The sequence below is a fragment of the Mus caroli genome, unplaced genomic scaffold (genome assembly GCF_978045245.1).
Source record: "Mus caroli unplaced genomic scaffold, Mus_caroli_1 scaffold_8, whole genome shotgun sequence".
Taxonomy (NCBI): Eukaryota; Metazoa; Chordata; class Mammalia; order Rodentia; family Muridae; genus Mus; species Mus caroli.
Window position 1 is genome coordinate 14,339,533 of NW_028227263.1, and position 17,775 is coordinate 14,357,307.

Genomic DNA, 17,775 nt, shown 5'->3' on the forward strand with positions numbered 1-17,775 from the left:
AATGGAACACAGGGCCCCTAATGAAGGAGCTAAAGTACCCAAGGAGCTAAAGGGGTGCCTTCTAAAGAGGGAAAGAAGGCTCCATTCTAGGTGACCTTGCCTCTCACCTTGATCTTCAAGGAGCTCCTGTGTGATTCCTAGTGTCTCCGTTACTTTTCTGTTGCTAGGATATGACACCATGACCATGGCAACTTATAGAAGATTGGGGCTTACAGTTTCAGGGGGTGAATCAGTGACCATTATGGTGAGGAGCATGGCTGTAGGCAGGCGGGCAGGCAGGCAGGGCTATGAAGCAGAAGCTGAGAGCTTACATCTGATCCACAAGCATGAGGCAGAAAGCCCACCCTCAGTGTCACACTTCCTCCAACAAGGCCACACCTCCTAATCCTTCCTAGACAATTCTTCTATCTGGGGACCAAGAATTCAATTACATGAGCCTATGGGCCCATTCTCATTGTAACCACTATGCCTAGAGCTGGCCATACACTGAAAAGTTCCACGTGAGATTGGAACAAGACTGAGCTTTTCTCTGCCACACAGGTCTGTCTCCATCAACTGTCCCCTGAACCTTCCTCTGCCTGCCTCCCCCCTTCCCTCTCCTTCACGCGTAGTCAGTGTGTAGAAGTTCTTGCACCAGGAGCCTTTACACACATACTTTTAAACAAAATTCCTCAAGTAGGATACATGATTGTCTCCCTCTTTTTGTTTTTGCTTCCATTTCATCTTCTCGAGATGCCTTTCATTTGCCCTAATTTGCATTCTTTCCCACCCAAGGCTGCCACATTCTTATCTGATATCCCAGTAGCACACTCAACACACTTGCCCCTGTATGAGTTGTGATTATTTCATTACGTTTCCCCCACTTGGACTAAAGGTTCCATAAGAGTACAGTCTCCGTATCTTGCACTCAGCTCTGTATTCCCACATCCTAGGAGACTGAGCAATAAAAACTTGTTCAGTGAATGAATAAATAAGTGAATGAATGAATGAGTGAGTGAGTGAGTGAGTGAGTGAGTGAGTGAGTGAGTGGACAGTCCCTTTCACATGCACACTCTTCTCCCTTGTCTCATGTTGGACACTAGGACTTCTATCTCTGAGGTACAAGCTCAGTGCCTGAGGGATTCTAATCCATCCATGTTAGCCTCTTTAGAGGGACAGGGGTCAGGAATCCTTGCAGGGTTGCAGGGAGATCTGATCTACATTGTCTTTTCTTCCACATCCTTTGTCCCTCCCCTACCCCTTGGGTCAGCCTCCTGTAGGCATCTGAGGGCCCAGCTGGGTCCAAGAGTTTGCTATCCCCTGGCTCGTTGAGCTTCGGATCCTGGAGCATTGCTCCTTCATTCATGACCTGCACAGACAGGGTCAAGGCTCAAATTCAGAGCAGTTTCAAGGCCAGAGAAACTGCTACATAGCTGCTGGCTGGCTCATAGCCCTCCGAGGAGTGACCTGGAAGACTGAGCCCAATGCCAGGAACTGCTGGCCAGGTTGCAGCTTCTCAGCTGTGGAGTTCTCACCAGCACCACCCCTGGGATGGCCAAACTGACACGTTTCCCTAGATACCAGGAAGCTTACAAAAGTCTGAGAATTATAAGAAGCCTGAGGGTGAGGGCCCTGAGGCACCCTGCGAAGATGGAGATCACTGGAAGGCTGTTCATCTGGGCTATTTTAGCTGTCTCCTGTGGGGCACAGCTGAATTCTACAGAGGCTGAAGGTAAGAAAATTGAACCAGATTCTTCAAACAAAGAAGACTGGCTTTTACCAGGCTTCTCCCGATACTTTGAAAGCTTTTGTATATGCCACGGCCCTCAATACAGAGAACTCACCCTTGTGTTCTCTGGGCTTCATAGTCATTTCATTAAGGCCCATATGGCCACGGTCATTGAAATAAAAAAAGGCACACACAATTTCACTTTTTTTTTTTATTAGATATTTTCTTTATTTACATTTCAAATGTGCCGGTTGTGGTGTCACACACCGGTAGGATTGGCTGAAGGAGGCAGAGGCAGGAGGATCACGTGTTCAGGGCCAGCCTGGGCTACACAATTTCACTTTTAATGCATATCTTAGGAAAATGATCCCTACACAAATAGATATTGGCCTGATTCTTATCAAAAAAATGTAAGTTTCAGGTACTGTTTTGTTTTTTTTTTAAGGGCAAACCAATAACAGAGAAATAATCTGTTAAGTTCTAAAATGTTACATCTACAAGAAATGGTCTCTGTTAGGAGGGAAAATGCCTAAAGTTTTACAATATGATACCATTTATGTCTAGAACTATGCACAGAACATCTTTTAAATCAAAAAGAGAGGAGGAAAGGAAAAGACAGATAAATTTGCAGAAGGTTTTACCAAAGATGCTGCCCCTGGGTGGGTAGGACTCTGCCATCTCTTCTGTTACCTTTGCTTCCTTTTTCCTGACAAATGTAGAGCTCGTTATTCTTAGGTAAAGATAGATCATTCACTCATCAGCCATGGGTGAAAGAGAACATACCAAGGTTTCTTTCTAAGTACGGAAGGGTTTTAATCAGTCTTTTTTTTTTTTTTTGGAAAATGTGTCTATTCTTGTCCTTTCTGGACAACGAGAGAGGCAGACAGACAGACACACCTGGAGGGTGGGAGGAAGAGAGGGAGAGGGAGAGGCAGAGGGAGTCAGGATCTTTCTACAAATCTCAGACTGGCCTCTTTGCATGGGAGCCTCCTCCTTCAGCCTTCTGAACGCTGCAGTTACAAATGTATGCCTCCCTATCTTCCTTTCCTCATTTCTTATTTGGTTTCTGGTCTCTAACTTATTTTTTACATTGATTTATTGTGTGTGCTCAAGTACGCATGTACTCACATCTTAGAGTACTCGAGTGAAGGTCAGAGGATAACTTCCAGAAGTTGGTTCTTTCCTACCTTGTGGGTTCTGTGAACTGGATATGAGTTGTCAGCTTTGGCAATGAGTGCCTTTACTGAGCCACTGATCCACCTCACCGGCCCCGTCATTTTTGTCCAATAATTTTTTTGTTATATAAAACACTTTTTTGAGACAGAGTTTCAGTGTGTACTCCTGGGATGTCCTGGAACTCACTCTGCAGACCAGGCTGGTCTTGTGCTCACAAAAGTCTGCCTGCTTCTGCCTCCCAACCACTGGGATCAAAGGCGTGTGCCACCACTGCCAGCTAACAATTTTTAAATTTAAACGTATTTTGATCATATTCTTCCCTTCCTCCAAGTCCTCCCAGATCCTTGTTTCCTCCCTATCCACCCCACTTTAAGTTCTTTCTCAAAACAACCCCCAAGCCCAATACAACAACAAAATCCTAAAAACCTAGAAAGCAAAATACATCAACACCCTAAGGGAGAGAAAAATATAATCAAATAAAAGCACACAACAAATTGTGGAGCTTGTTATATGTTGGGCAACTACTTCCCCTTCCTGTGGGAGGTTGAGTCCTAGTGCCTGCTGGGAGACAGGGACTGCTCTTTCCTTAGTGCCAACTATGGTATCTACCAGGCAAATCAAGATGCACAGCCAGTCTGGGAGGGGCCAATCTGGGAGAGACCCATAAAGCCCTGGTCCTACAGCTCAGTGAGAATGAGAACTGCACTTGGACCATAGAGAGGCCTGAAAACAGGAGCATCAGAATCATCTTCTCCTACATCAAGTAAGTAGAGGCTACAATTTCTCAAGGAAGGAGCCATGTTGGGCTGGGAGATGAGCTCTCTGAAGAGGGAACTCAGCTGCTTCCGGAGGCTGGTGTGATCTCCATGATGATGACAATAACGGTGATGGCCACTGGTCATCACCAAAGGCTGGAATGCAAAAATCTGGCTCATATGGTGCCTACGGGGCCAATGCTAGAGCTACAGGCACAAGGAGCTTGATAGCTTGTGGAGGTTCATCAAAGAGTGTACACATCGATCAAGGTTGGTACCCAGCTATTTACTGCTAGACTGTAGGTCTTAAAATCTTAAACTCTGGCTCCAAATTCTGGTCTCTGTTAGAGCCATAATGGAAGTTTCCTAGGGTGCACCCTGAACAGTTAGATCAGAGTCTCAGAGGATGCGACCTAGCCTTGATAGTTTTTGAAATGCTATTTTAGAAGCAGCATACATGTACTGTATGCCTTGATGATGCCACGCTAAGACCTGAGACTCTGTTCTACAAGGCCTTGGGACTTCATAAGATCTGCCCCAATTGACTTCTCAAAACCCCTCTGCAAAAGGTACAACCTAATTCAGTAGATAAGAAAGCTCAGAGGAAGCCACTTTCTGGACTCAGGCCACTAGTCCAAGGGAATGGAATCCCAGCATTCTTGCTCCAGAACTCCTATTATATAAGTAGATGTTCTTGCTCTGCTCCATAGCTGTCAGATTCACCAAGAGGGCTCATCAAAGTGCACATGCTGGGCTGGGGTGGGGTCTATACTATCTAATTTACATAAGATAGGTGGAGCCTGAGAAATCTGCATAAAAGACATTCTCAAGTCACTCTGATCCTGCCATTCCTGCCACCATACTTGGAGAACCAGAGGGCTCTACATCACAGAAGCTGGAATTGACTGACCTTCAGTGAAATGCAAAGACAGCAACTCATTGACTTTCTAGAACACTAGAAACCTATACCCCCTTCCTTTTTGATCTCTCTCTTCCTATATATATATATATATATATATATATAGAGAGAGAGAGAGAGAGAGAGAGAGAGAGAGAAACAGGATTGTGTTTAGAGCAAAACTCAATAGAAAGAAGTCATTTATTGGGGCAACTTCTTGTGTATGAAACCCATGGAAGATTCATCACGCTAAGATGGCAAAATACAAAACCTTGTACAGAAGAGGAGAACAGACCAAGCATGGTAAGTTCCTGGTCCAAAGCTATAGATACATCAGGGAAGTGTTTGAGGTAGAAGGGAGTTAAGATTCTCAGAGCAGTCTTAGACATAGATCCTCTATGGGTGGTTGGAAAGAGCCTGATGGTGTGCACAGAAAATAGAAATCCTGGGCTGCCCTGTTCAGTGCAGAACATTGGACCACCCTCCAGAATGAGCCTTTGGTGGGGAGGAAGAGGCAGCTGGGGGATGCTTCACTGGGAGGTGGCAATGGAGGAGGAGTTGTTTTTTCAGCAAGCTTAGATATCAAATATCAGTGAGGCTGGATTCTAAATTAGAAAGATCTATACTAAGCAGTCACCATGCAGTCTCAGGGAACAGGGGCGATGGGAGGAGGAGGAGGAGGAGGAGGAGGAGGAGGAATGCAGCCCCAAATTCTATGCCCGTTTTTGTTCATTTACTAAGTATAAAATGCTGCAAGTTAGTTCACTTTCCTGAGCCCATTAAGATTGTGGTTTGATTGATCTTGAAGAGGGATGGAGCTCATGACTGTTTTAAATGAACCAGATTGCCCTCACTTAATAAACTCTTGTGCTAATGCAAACAAGGAACAATGCCTTTGAAAAGCCACTTTGCTAGTGGCTCTTCTCCAACTACAGGTGTGTTCTATTCCCAGGTTGGATCCAGGCAGCAGTTGTGAAACTGAAAACATTAAGGTGTTTGATGGAAGCTCCACCAGTGGGCCTCTGCTAGGGAAGGCCTGCAGCAGAAATGATTTCGTGCCTGTGTTCGAATCATCATCCAATTCGATGACATTTCAGATAGTCACTGGCTTGAAAAAGTTCCCAAGGAGTGTCTTTATCTTTTACTATTTTTTCTCCTCTGCTACCAGTAAGTTGTCCATGACACATTCTTTCCCCTGCCCTTTGCAAGCGCAGGTTACACCAGCTCCTGCTGGGGACACTGTGCTCTTGAGTCTGTTCCCTCACAGTCTTCTCTGTGCCATGCACAGAAGAGTCATGTGTTCAGTCGCCATGTTTGAAATCTGATTCTTTGGTTCTGGGGAAGCTCTTGATATAGTCCCCTGGCTCACCACACAGCTTCAGGTTAGCAGGCACTGTGTCTGTGCCCAAAGGGCTTTGTTCAGTCTGTTTGATAACCTTGAGACCTCTGCGACAGTCATTAGATGTGGTTTGAGGCTCTTGAGCTTTCGTACCCATCAAGTTCTTCTGACAACCAAGCAAATGTGGGTGAGGCTGAGCCAGTTTTAGGGCAGTCAGGTGCTGCACAATTCTATGACATTGGCCCCCAATTCCAGTTTTACCTTAGGGAGAACGCCATGGGCTTGAGCCAGCAGGTTCATAAGGAGAGCTTCACTCTGGTTTTGTAGAAGATCTGATCTTGACATTGATATCTTTGTGCTACAGAGCCAACAAGGTAGAGACATCAAGCTCTTCTGGAGCTGGACACAGGCTACCTCCTCACACCTGACGTGGAGACCCTACTTAACATGGGTCCTACAAGTCCACCAAACTAAACTATTTTATAGCAACATAGGGATCTTCCGTTTGCTTCTCTATTTATTTGTCATGTTGCCTACTACAGTACCTATCATGGCAGGGAAGGATAGAGGAAGGTTGCATCTGAGCTGAACTTTGAATACTAGCCTGAGGAGAGAATAGCAGAGGACTCTACACTGAAGTCCTAGCAGACATGTTAAGAAAGGACAGTTTAGAACAACAGCTCCTTTGGTGATAACCAGTGAGCCTGGACAGCGATGGTGGGTGAGGAGCCTCCAGCACTTGCCCCAAGAGTGTGACTACTTTGAGGAGCTCAGTCCAGGTGGTGGAGGGCCTCTGTAGCCAGTTCAGTCACTTTGTATGATTTGACATCAGGGCAGCACTATGCTCTCAGGTACCCCAAGGCAAAAGGTCTGATGCTAAGAGAAGAAGAAAACCTCCAATGTGACTCACAGAGGAGACAGGGATGGTGTGACACTCAGGGAGGACATGTTAAACTCCATACATCACAGAAACATCCAATCATCTTTGTATTATCTTTCTAGTTATTCCAAACTGCGGTGGTGACCTGCGAGCATTGGAAGGATCCTTCAGCAGCCCCAATTATCCAAAGCCGCACCCTGAGCTGGCATATTGTGTCTGGCACATACAAGTGGAGAAAGGCTATAAGATACAATTGAAGTTTACAGATCTCTTGTAAGTATTGTGGTCTACTGTAGTGACACACAAGCCACTGGGGGACCAACCTGGGGAGAAAAAAGTCCCACATGTAGGTACTTTTCAGAGAAGCACTGTAGAAAGAAACACACACACCAGTGCTGTTGACTATTGTTCTGAGGTGCCACAAAGGGACTGACAAAGTTCCAGGGCTGCCATCATAAATCTGAGATGTCATTGTAAGGGGAAAAATCCTTCATGACTTTAGAAGGAATGATAAAAAAACAAAACAAAACAAAAAAAAAAAAAACCAGAACTGGATCTGTTTGAAAAGTCTTACACCAGAGGCTGTCTTTCTTAGACTAGAGATGGATGAAAACTGCAAGTTTGATTTCATCGCAGTCTACGATGGCCCCTCCACCACAGCAGGCCTGCTCAAACAGCTCTGCGGCCGCGGGAAACCTACCTTAGAATCTTCCTCTGACGCCATGACTGTCGTGCTATCTACAGATTATGCCAATTCCTACAAAGGCTTTTCTGCTTCCTACACTTCAATTTACATCCACGATGTCAACACTAGTAAGTCTTTTTAGGACCCTCAGCTATCTTGAACTCTGATGATTACTTACATAGAGCCTTCTCCTTAATTCTTAGCCTGATTGTGGCTAGCCTTGTTTGCTATCCTGTCATGTACTTGGGAATATAGCTAACCCGGAAGCTTGAGGAGCCACCCTGTGCCTTGCTTACTACAGGAGGAAGTGAATGACTCTATCTGGTTGGCTTAATGTCTTCTGTAATGACATAGTTTTAAAGAAATGTAACAATAATAATTGGGTAAGAAGAGGCTATGAATTTAGACTTGGGGACATGAAAAGAATTAGAAGGGGGCACTTGGGAGGGGCTTAGGGATGAAAGGAAAAGAGGGGAAAGTTATGTAGCTGTAATCAGATATATAGATTACGCAACTAAATCAGATGAATAGATTATAGTTCTAAACAAGGTAGCAGTGGGCACTGTAAAAAGCTCACCAACTACTAGGCTGTGCCAATCTTCCACCTACCATTTAATGTATTGTGAGTTCAGATATTTATTTATTCATTTATTTATTTATTTATTTATTTATTGTGTGTGAGAGTGGTTGTGCATTCGTGGTGTGTGGTGGTGGTGGTGGTGGTACTGTGTGTGTGTGTGTGTGTGTGTGTGTGTGTGTGTGTGTGTGTAGAGGCCAGAGGAGGACATTGGGTGTCCTGCTCTTGCACTTTCTGCCTTGTTCCCCTGAGACAGGGTCTTAATCTGGAGGTAGGCTGGCAGCCAGCCAACCCTAGTGAGCCTCCTGTCTCAGTTCCCAACAGTGCTTGTGTTACAGGAAAATACACAGCCATACTTGGCTTTAATGGGGGCGCTGGTGGCTCTAACTTAGGCTATCATGCTTGGGCAGAAAATTCTCTTACTGACAGCCGTATTATCAGCGCAGAGGGTTCAGGCTGTTTGTTTGTTGCTGTTATTGTCCTTTTCTTTTTGACACTATGTAGTCCAGGCTATCCTGGAACTCACTATGTAGACCTAGAATTCACACACATCCACATACCTTTACTTCCTTAGCTGCTAGAAGTAAAGGTGTCTGGCACCAGTCCCAGCAGGTTAAACTTTTTATGGAATAGTCTGAACATGTAAGTTTTAAAAATGCCAAGTTCCTAGCTGGCCCACATGTGATCATTCTTTCCCCCTTTTCTTGATAGCATCTTTAAGTTGTGCTTCTGACAAGATGAGAGTCATCATAAGCAAATCATACCTGCCGGCACTCAACTACAGTGAGAGCAATTTGCAGCTAAATGACCCAACTTGCAGGCCTAATGTATCGAATGTCATAGAGTTCTCTATCCCTCTGCACGAATGCGGTACAGTCAAAAAGGTACTGTGAAACCCACAGCTGGGTTCTGTCAAATGCTGGCAGATGTGCCACATGGTGATGATACACAGGTACGAAACTTGCTGTGTCTTTCACAAACCACAGCGGACACACATGGTTGGACTGGGAAGGCATGAACATAGCGGTGTCCACGTTCACTCACACACGAAGGCATGCTTGCTTATTCATTTGCAGGGGAACTGGAGGATGGCTGGCTTTTCACAGAAGGCAGAGAGCTCTGAAGCCTCACTAGAGAGACTTGGAACATCTTTGGTGGTTAGGGTTTCTTAGCCTACTGGGAAGAGTTGTGCAGAATATCACCATTCCGTATTTGGTAAAATTGAGTTGGGTTTAAGATCTTATTATCCTTGAAAAGGCAGACAGTAAAATCGTATTTTAGGTATTAAGAGTTATAAGTCGGGGCTGGTGAGATGGCTCAGTGGGTATGAGCACCCGACTGATCTTCCAAAGGTCCCAAGTTCAAATCCCAGCAACCACATGGTGGCTCACAACCGTCTGTAACAAGATCTGACCCCCTCTTCTGGAGTGTCTGAAGATAGCTACAGTGTACTTACATATAATAAATAAATAAATCTTTAAAAAAAAAAAAGAGTTATAAGTCAGGCTGGGTGTGGTGGCGCATGCCTTTGATCCCAGCACTTGGAAGGCAGAGGCAGGCAAATTTTTGAGTTCGAGGCTAGCTTGGTCTACAGAGTGAGAGTTTCAGGACAGCCAGGGCTATACAGAGAAACCCTGTCTCAAAACACACACACACACACACACACACACACACACACACACACACACACACACACAAAGAGTTTTAAGTCTGTGATTTGGTCTGCATGATTTAGAAGTACCACTAACTGTCAACACTCTTAGGCCCCTTAATATACATACCGTAAACTTAAATCACTTTGTGACTGAGGATAGATGCTAGACCAGAGGAGTTGATAAAAAGTAAATATTTTCTTTTGTTTATTTATTTCTTCCAAAAATGAACACACAGGCCTTATTATTTCACAGACGTCTATGGTGTGCCAAGGCCTAGCTTCCATCTGTGCACATTTGGGGATCTGCCTGGCTAGACACACCAACTTAGGCCTCTTTACAGAGGGAACGTGTTGTAGCGTTCAGTCTTCTATTTATCAACTCCAGGGCCTCACACACGCTGGGCAAGCAAGCCCTCTGCCTCGGAGCTGTGTTCTCAATCCTCTTCCTACCTTATGTTTCAAAACAGGATCTCACTGAGTTGTCCAAGCTGACCTTGAACTCTGTAGCTTGCCAAGGACCAGCCTTGTCCTGGAGAGGGGTTCTGCAAGGGGTGTCTGGGAGAAGCAAAATAAAGTACTCGAAGTCAGATCCTGAGTCCAAGCTGATGACCTATGTTCCGCTGGGGACAGCTTTCCATATTGGTTCCTCTATGTTCTGCTCTCTCTGGAGGTCTTCAGATAGAGCTCTCTCGGTTCTGCTTCTGCTCCTTCTCCAAGGAGCGTGCTCTCTGTCTCTGTCTCTGTCTGTCTCTCTGTCTCCGTCTCTCTCTAAAAAAAATCTATGAATAGCTCATCTCTTGCAGATCATAAACTCAGTCTTTCATTTTACATATCAACCCAGTCATTTACTCCAGGTTCCATTTTGATTATCCTATGAATCAGCATCTTGTGACTCCAGTCCCTTAATTCTTAGGAGAGCAAGCACACATCTCCTTTAACATTGCAAAGCAATTCAGAGATCCGCCTGCCTCTCTTAAACATCAAACCAGCTAGGTAGAACCCCACTGTGAGATTACCATTTCTCCACACCTGGGTCTAACCCTGCTTTGTCCAAGGCCTACCCTGAACTCAGGAATCTGTCTGAAAAACTTAGCTGGGTGGGAGCTCCTGCAATTACCACTCCCCAAATCTCTTTATCTACTTTGTATCTTTCTGACAAGTTGGCTCCCAAAAGCTTTTGTTCCTTTAGATTTGTGAAACCCCTCATATCATTCATATTGCATCCTCATTCTTTTGAGAAATTATATATATTCGAACTCATGTGTTTAGAGTTCTTTTCTATAGTCTTAAGGGCTGTTCCTGAAGGTCCCAGTGTTTTTACCATTTTGCCAAGACATTAGCCACACCTTAACCTCTGTGACTTGTGCTATCTCTGTTTATCATGGAGTCATTAACAAGGAGGACATTCCTGGAAGGAGGAACGTAAAATATGTACATTATTATACAAACAAGCCTTATGCCCACAGCAGCCATTGGCATTTGTGGAGGCCCACGCCTGCTGGCCCTGCTCCGGGGGCAGGAACCATGTCATTCTGTCCTTATTAAGGCCATGGCGACCTAGCAGTAGCTCAGGTAAACTCTGAATGTGATCCTTCTGCCTCAGCCTGCCTAGGAGCCTGTGCCAACAGGCCTGATAGGATGAGTTTAAAGTCTTAAAGGAGCTAGAAAGTTGCAGTCCACAATGATGTTAATGTAATTGAAAGAAAATTCTACCCAATTCAATCTTTCAGTCTTTCTAATACAAGCTGTGTCTTTCACTCTCTTCCTTCTGCAGGTCAGTCCCTGCCATAAAATACATGTTAGGTTGAGAGTCTTTGACATGAAATCTGTTACTTCATGACGAAAGGAAACTAAGTTGCTACCAACAAGTCTTATCTTTCTCTGTACTCTGTAGTATTGATGGATTAAAATATAAGACTTCGAATTCTTTCCCATTCTGCAGATAGAGGGCCACGCGATCAGCTATACCAACAGGATCACCTTCATCGAGTCTCCGGTTTCTGCTGTGATCACCCGACAGAAGCTCCTCCAGATCGTGGTGACCTGTGAGATGGAGTATAACTCTACCGTGGAGATTATGTACATAACTGAAGACGACATCATACAGAATCAGAGTGTCCTGGGCAAATACAACACCAGCCTGGCTCTCTATGAGTCCGACTCCTTTGAAAACCTCGTACAGGAGTCACCATATTATGTAGACTTGAACCAGACTCTTTTTGTCCAAGCCACCTTGCACACCCTGGACCCAAGCCTGGTGGTGTTCCTGGATACTTGCAGAGCCTCGCCTACATCTGACTTTGCATCTCCAACCTACGACTTAATCAGCAACGGGTATGTGCTCATGTATTTCCCAGCAGACTTCTTTTTCCTTTCCCTTTTCCTGATGTGTGTATGTGTCATGTGTGAGCGGGTGAATGTGCACACATGCACATGTCAAGCTAAAGACCAACATCAGTTGTCTTCCTCAGAGACTCTCTGACTTATCTTTTAATTATTTTTTTCTTATTTGTATATATATGTGTGTGTGTGTGTGTGTGTGTGTGTGTGTGTGGTATGTGCATGTACACATGTGCATTTGTGTATTGGCACATGTGAGGATTCATGTGCATGGGTGTGTGCATCTGTGGAGGCCTGAGGTTGATGCTGGGAGTCTCACTCTACGTCTTATTCATTGACATTGTGTCTCAGTTGAATGTAGAACTTGCCAGAAGGCTGTTCTGGCTAGCCACTTGCTTTGGGGTTTTCCCTGTCTCCACCTTCTGAGTGCTGAGATTACATGTGGAGCACCACACTTATCCTTCCATGTAGGTTCTGAACTCTGATCCTCAATGTGCATGACAGGTGCTCTAACCACTGATCCATCCCCTCATTCTCTCATTGTTTTTCAAGACAGGGTCTCTCACTGAACCTGGAGTTTGTGGGTTCAGGTAGGCTGTCAGCCAGAAAACAAATCAGACGTTGTCCTGGGTCTGCCTCCCTGATGCTGGGATTGCAAGCGTTCTAGACTTGTGTGCTTGTCTGTGAGTGCAGGGGACTGAACTCACATGTGTGTGTGTGTGCGTGCGTGTGTGTGTGTGTGTGTGTGTGTGTGTGTGCGTGTGTACATAGAAAAAGAGATAGAGATAGAGATAGATAAAAGCATGTTTCTAGTATGGAATTTTGTTAAGCTTAATCATTTAAAATTTGTTACTATGTACTAGCTGCAGATAATTCATGTTAAAAAATTTAGATAGACTCTCCATATTCCTTGGATTTTAAATGTGACTATAAAATATTTGGTAGTAATGGGCAGAAACCACTTATAAGTTGTCTAGAAGGGCCTATTTGTGTTTCCGTTTTTGTATATTTTGGCTATTTTCAGCAAAGACTTGAAAAGTTGGAAAGCTCCTTACTGAGTGCCATCATTAGCACATAATTTTCTCAAGAAAACATGCAGGGTTTTTGTTGTTGTTGTTGTTTTGTTTTGTTTTTAAGAAAAAAAAAAACACCATGGTCTTTTTCCTCTAAACGTTGATGGGGCAATCAGTTGTACTTGGGCATCTATATGGCATATTGGGAGAGGCATTCGAGTCTCCGTGCATTCTGGTAGCTCACAGGACCAGGAATTTCAGAGTGGGAACCCTGTTCTGTTTCTCCGAACCACCCCCATAGCTCAAACTCACATCCCTCTAACCCTCTGGTGTCTTTCTAGAGAGGTTCCTAGATCCACACATTGAACATACTTATATTGCCTCATTTAAATATGGACAAGCTGCTGTGAGAAATTTTATCCCCAAATTCTGTTCCAGATGTTGTCGAGATGAGACCTGTAAGGTGTATCCCTTATTTGGGCACCATGGAAGGTTCCAGTTTAATGCCTTTAAATTCCTGAAACATTTGAACTCTGTGTATCTCAAGTGTAAGATTTTGATCTGTGATAACAATGACCAAACGTCTCGCTGCAACCAAGGCTGTGTCCCGAGAAGGAAACGAGATATTCCTTCCTACAAATGGAAGACTGACTCTGTTATAGGACCGATTCGCCTGAAGAGGGACCGAAGCGCAAGTAGAGATTCAGGCAAGAGCACACTATTCATGATCTAAAAACAGCCGTGGCTAGTAAAACGTGGCTCAAATGTCTTGTTCCTGAGATGTACAGTTTAGACATTTAACACAGAATTCCTAGCAAACGAGTGACTAAGAGCTCGGGATCAATATTTCCATTATATACATAATGTGTATCATATATGCATATATATGGATAGCTATATACTGATACTACAATGTCATTTGGACAGCCATTTGTACATATATTTAAGAATGTATGTGTATTCACCCCATTTCTATAAAGAACTTTTCTTTAGCTTCCCAATTCCTTGTTATAGATGTTTGAGCAGATAATTAAGTTAGAAATAATCTATTTTAAACTTCTAAATGAGGAACAAAGTCAACTGGTGCCCACATCAGAGGCTATTTGGGAAAAAAGCTATCTTTTCAAAATAGACAATATTATGTTAACATAGGATGCTACTACTGGGCATATTGAAACCTGAGAGGCTGCATAGGAAAGACTTGAAGACAGTCCAGGTTAAATGGCCTAAGGTAAAACCTAAATATAACTAATTTAGATGTTTGAAAATTGTCTTTCTATACTGAGTTAAAAGTAAATATTATTAATTACACATAAGATTCATAGGATATAACTTGACATTATGAATACTAACACAATTTTGTAGTGCTAACACTTAAAACTATTTCCAATTCCAGGATTTCTGCCTCAAATACATGAAGCAGAAATTTCAAACCAGCCCCTCAGTCGTCTGTACCTGTTTTCCTTCATGGTTCTTGCTCTAAATGTGGTGATTGTGGCTATAACCACAGTGAAGCATTTCCTAAATCGGTGGATGGAGCACAGATACCAGAAGCTGCAGGTCTACTAGCTGTGGACCCCAAGAAAGGCCTCTTGTCTTCTCCTGGGTGCCTGATGAAACAGCTTCCTGTGCCTACAAGGGTTCGGAATAAACCAGGAAGGCCTAAAAAGCAACATGTGGACCATCATGTTCAAATCACAGCGACAGTGTGTTTCATTATGGAATAGCTGAAATGAATAAATAGTACGTCTGGTCACTTTGTTTTGGACAGAGTCTTTTTATTCTATAACTCTGATTGGCCTGAAGCTTGCTATGTGTAGACCAGGCCAGTCTTGAATTCAGAGAGATCCTACCTCTGTATCCTCAGTGCTGGGACTAAAGGTGTGAGTTCCCACATCCAGCTCGGCTTCTTTTTTAGGTGCTAAATAAAATGTGTGCATCTCTAAAATTTAAAGGATAAATGCAAAGAGTCTACCCTTTGAAAGATAAAAGTAGTAATGCGAAGGTGAAATGAAGGCGTGGGCCCCAGCCCACTGAAGCTGCCACTGACCGGCAGTCTGGGCCCCTCTCCCCTGTGCAGCTTTTGGTGAGAAGGATCTGACAGTAGGACGAGATGTCAGACTAGTTTCTGAATTAGGAGAGAAAAACACTCCTATTTCCCATGAGAATGAGCAGACGTTATTGAAGACTCTAAGGCAAATACTCTATACCTGCCAAATACCGAAGGTAACCATTTTAGCAAAAAGAAGAGGAAAAAATAAATACAGCCCCATCTTGCCACCTAAGCAACACATGTCTTCATGTTCCAAATAAATCTAAGCAGGGGTCTCAGATGGTCAACGGCGTTTGCGTCTTTCATTTTCTTATGTTTTTCTTCTATAAATGTGCATCACGCACACCAGATATTACAGGAAATCCATTGACATACAACAGATATAAAAGACACCACCCCAGTCCGCACAGGATTGCTGATTTTCCAGCCCTAAATCAAAGCAGAAACTCCACATTTACCGTTTGTAAGGCTTTAAACATTTTTTAAAAACATTTTTCCTAGTTCTTTGTGAGTTTCACATCATGTGCTCCAATCCCACTCATCTCCTCCTCGTGTACCTACTGCCCACTCTTGCAACATCTCCCACAAACAAGGTTGTTTTTTTTTCTCTTGGTTTGTTGTAGTGTGACACAGTGTGTCCCACAGTGTGTTCCACCCTTTTGCCCACACGTTGGCTTCAAATATTCATTGCAATGACTCGTTGGTCTGGCACTAAGCCTTTGGCTTCTGCTACTCTACCAGTACAGGAGCCTCACTGGGATTCCTCTCAGATAGCCTGTTGTTGCCCTGTGTCATGGAGCTCCTGTAGTTTCAGAGCTGTAGGACCAGCCCCTCCATGCTCTCCAGCAGTTCATCAATGGGGTGAATGTTAGGGTGGGCCAATTCAAAGTCCTGGGTCTGGGCCTGAGAGGTCTCTGAGCTGCTCAACCCACCTGCTTTCCTGCTCTCACGCCCTCATGGCTGGCTCACCTGCAACCCTGCTACCAGGGCCAGCTCGACCCTGTTGCCCAGCCAAGGTGCCAGCCTGTTCTCTCAAGTGTTGCAGTCAGGGAGGGACATGGCGTGCTCTCCTGCCGGCCATAGGTCTCGAGGGATGAGGGAGGGGAAGAGGACCGTCTCCCTCATCTGCACCACTGCCTCAAACAAACAAGCAAGCAAACAAACAAAAACAGTGATAACTTTGAAGGTGCCGAGTACAGCATAGGCTGTTCCTCCTTTCTGGAAATGAGCGAAGGTGAGAGCCGTCCTCCTGCCTCAGGGACAGAATGTTCCCAACCTGTTCTTGTTTGCTCTTCAGCTTTCTTGGGTCATTTTCAGGTTTCCCAGATGTTTTGAGAACTTGACTATGTACATATGTGCAGCTCACGAAGAAGGCACTAAGTTCTTAGGGTTGTTTCAGCCCTCCCGTTTGCAAGCTGAGAGCCGCTAGGCTCTGATTTGTTCCCTTCAAAACAATTGAATCAGACTTTTTTTCTTTTGGTTTCGGGTTTTTTGAGACAGGGTGTCTCTGTGTAGCCTTGGCTGTCCCTAGATCTCACTCTGTAGACCAGGCTGGCCTTGAACTCATAGAGATCTGTCTGCCTCTGCCTCATGAGTGCTGGAAGTACATGCCCAGCCTGAATGACACTTTTAAAAACATCATCAATGTCTTATATCATAGTGACTTGTGTTGTCAATGACTTACATTGGCAATGACTTGTGTACTCCAAGATTGTTTTGCTTAAAAGAACTTAAAGAAAACAAACAGTGTGGCTTCCTGGAAAATACTTTATTTTTTTACAAGATTACTGGCAAGGTCTGGAAATGAGTCCTCACTTCCAGAAGAACATAAAGAGACCCACCTACCTATCAGCACCCAAATAGTAAGCAGACATTTAAAAACAATCTTTAATTGTCCACAGGGTAAAGAGAGACAACCCTGTTTTTCCTAATATTTTGTACATTTTAAGACAGTGATCAAATACAGTGAACAATAAGAACAAAATCAGCATTATTATTATTATTATTATTATTATTATTACTATTATTATTGCATACAAACAGAGCAACTGCCTTAGAAGTTAGTGCTCAGGGATCTATTTAGTAACAAACCCCAGAGAATCCCTTGGGTTTTTCTACCTGTCTTCATGGATGTGTAGACAATGCAGCCACTGTCTGGCTTCTGAGTCATCAAACACTGCTTGCTGATAAGATACGGACCTGATTCCAGTTTTCTGGCATACTCAGTGAGAGCAAGTGGGAGAGATCACACCAGGGCCTTGCTCTGGATAGCTTCTCTGTGGATCTTCAGTGGGCCCACTGTTTGGAAATACTCAGTTTGCTCTTCTCTGTCCTCTGCAGAGCCTGCCTCTCTCCTTCCCCGACTCGGACAGCCTTGTGAGCATCGGGAAGAGTGATCCCCCGGATGGCAAACAGCTACTTTACACTGCAGGTAGACCACATCGTAGCTTTTGAGGAAGCTGAAGGCATTGAACTTGAACTGGGCCACGTTCTTCTCGGGAGCATGGAGGTTGGAGTAGGAACTGTCTTTGATGCAGCTGATGGAAGAAACACCCAGGCCTAAAAGGTTAACTAATACACGACATGAATTTCCCTCAACCCACATAACCAGGCTTGACCCTAAGGTTCTGAATCCCAAATGGGGTGCGTTCTACTACCTCCATTTTCTGAAGCAACAACTACTACTAGTTTCCATTG

The 17,775-nt window shown here is 44.2% G+C and overlaps 2 protein-coding genes across 2 annotated transcripts in view; one reads left to right on the forward strand and one right to left on the reverse strand.

Annotated features, from left to right (window-relative positions):
• The first annotated feature begins 1,629 nt into the window (after positions 1-1,629).
• Cuzd1 (CUB and zona pellucida like domains 1) lies at positions 1,630-14,594 on the forward strand. Its single transcript, XM_021169030.2, has 9 exons — positions 1,630-1,711; positions 3,497-3,647; positions 5,490-5,704; positions 6,879-7,029; positions 7,352-7,569; positions 8,730-8,902; positions 11,615-12,006; positions 13,464-13,732; positions 14,422-14,594. The coding sequence occupies exons 1-9, from the start codon at positions 1,630-1,632 to the stop codon at positions 14,592-14,594; spliced, it is 1,824 nt and encodes a 607-aa protein (XP_021024689.2).
• Positions 14,595-16,840: 2,246 nt separating this feature from the next.
• The window catches only part of LOC110298270 (scavenger receptor cysteine-rich domain-containing protein DMBT1), a 125,682-nt gene continuing 124,747 nt past the window's right edge, over positions 16,841-17,775 (reverse strand). Inside the window, exon 69 of the mRNA XM_085841244.1 lies at positions 16,841-17,615. Within this exon, the coding sequence (XP_085697370.1) occupies positions 17,324-17,615 (292 nt within the window). The 3' untranslated portion in view covers positions 16,841-17,323. The remainder of the gene's footprint in view (positions 17,616-17,775) is intronic.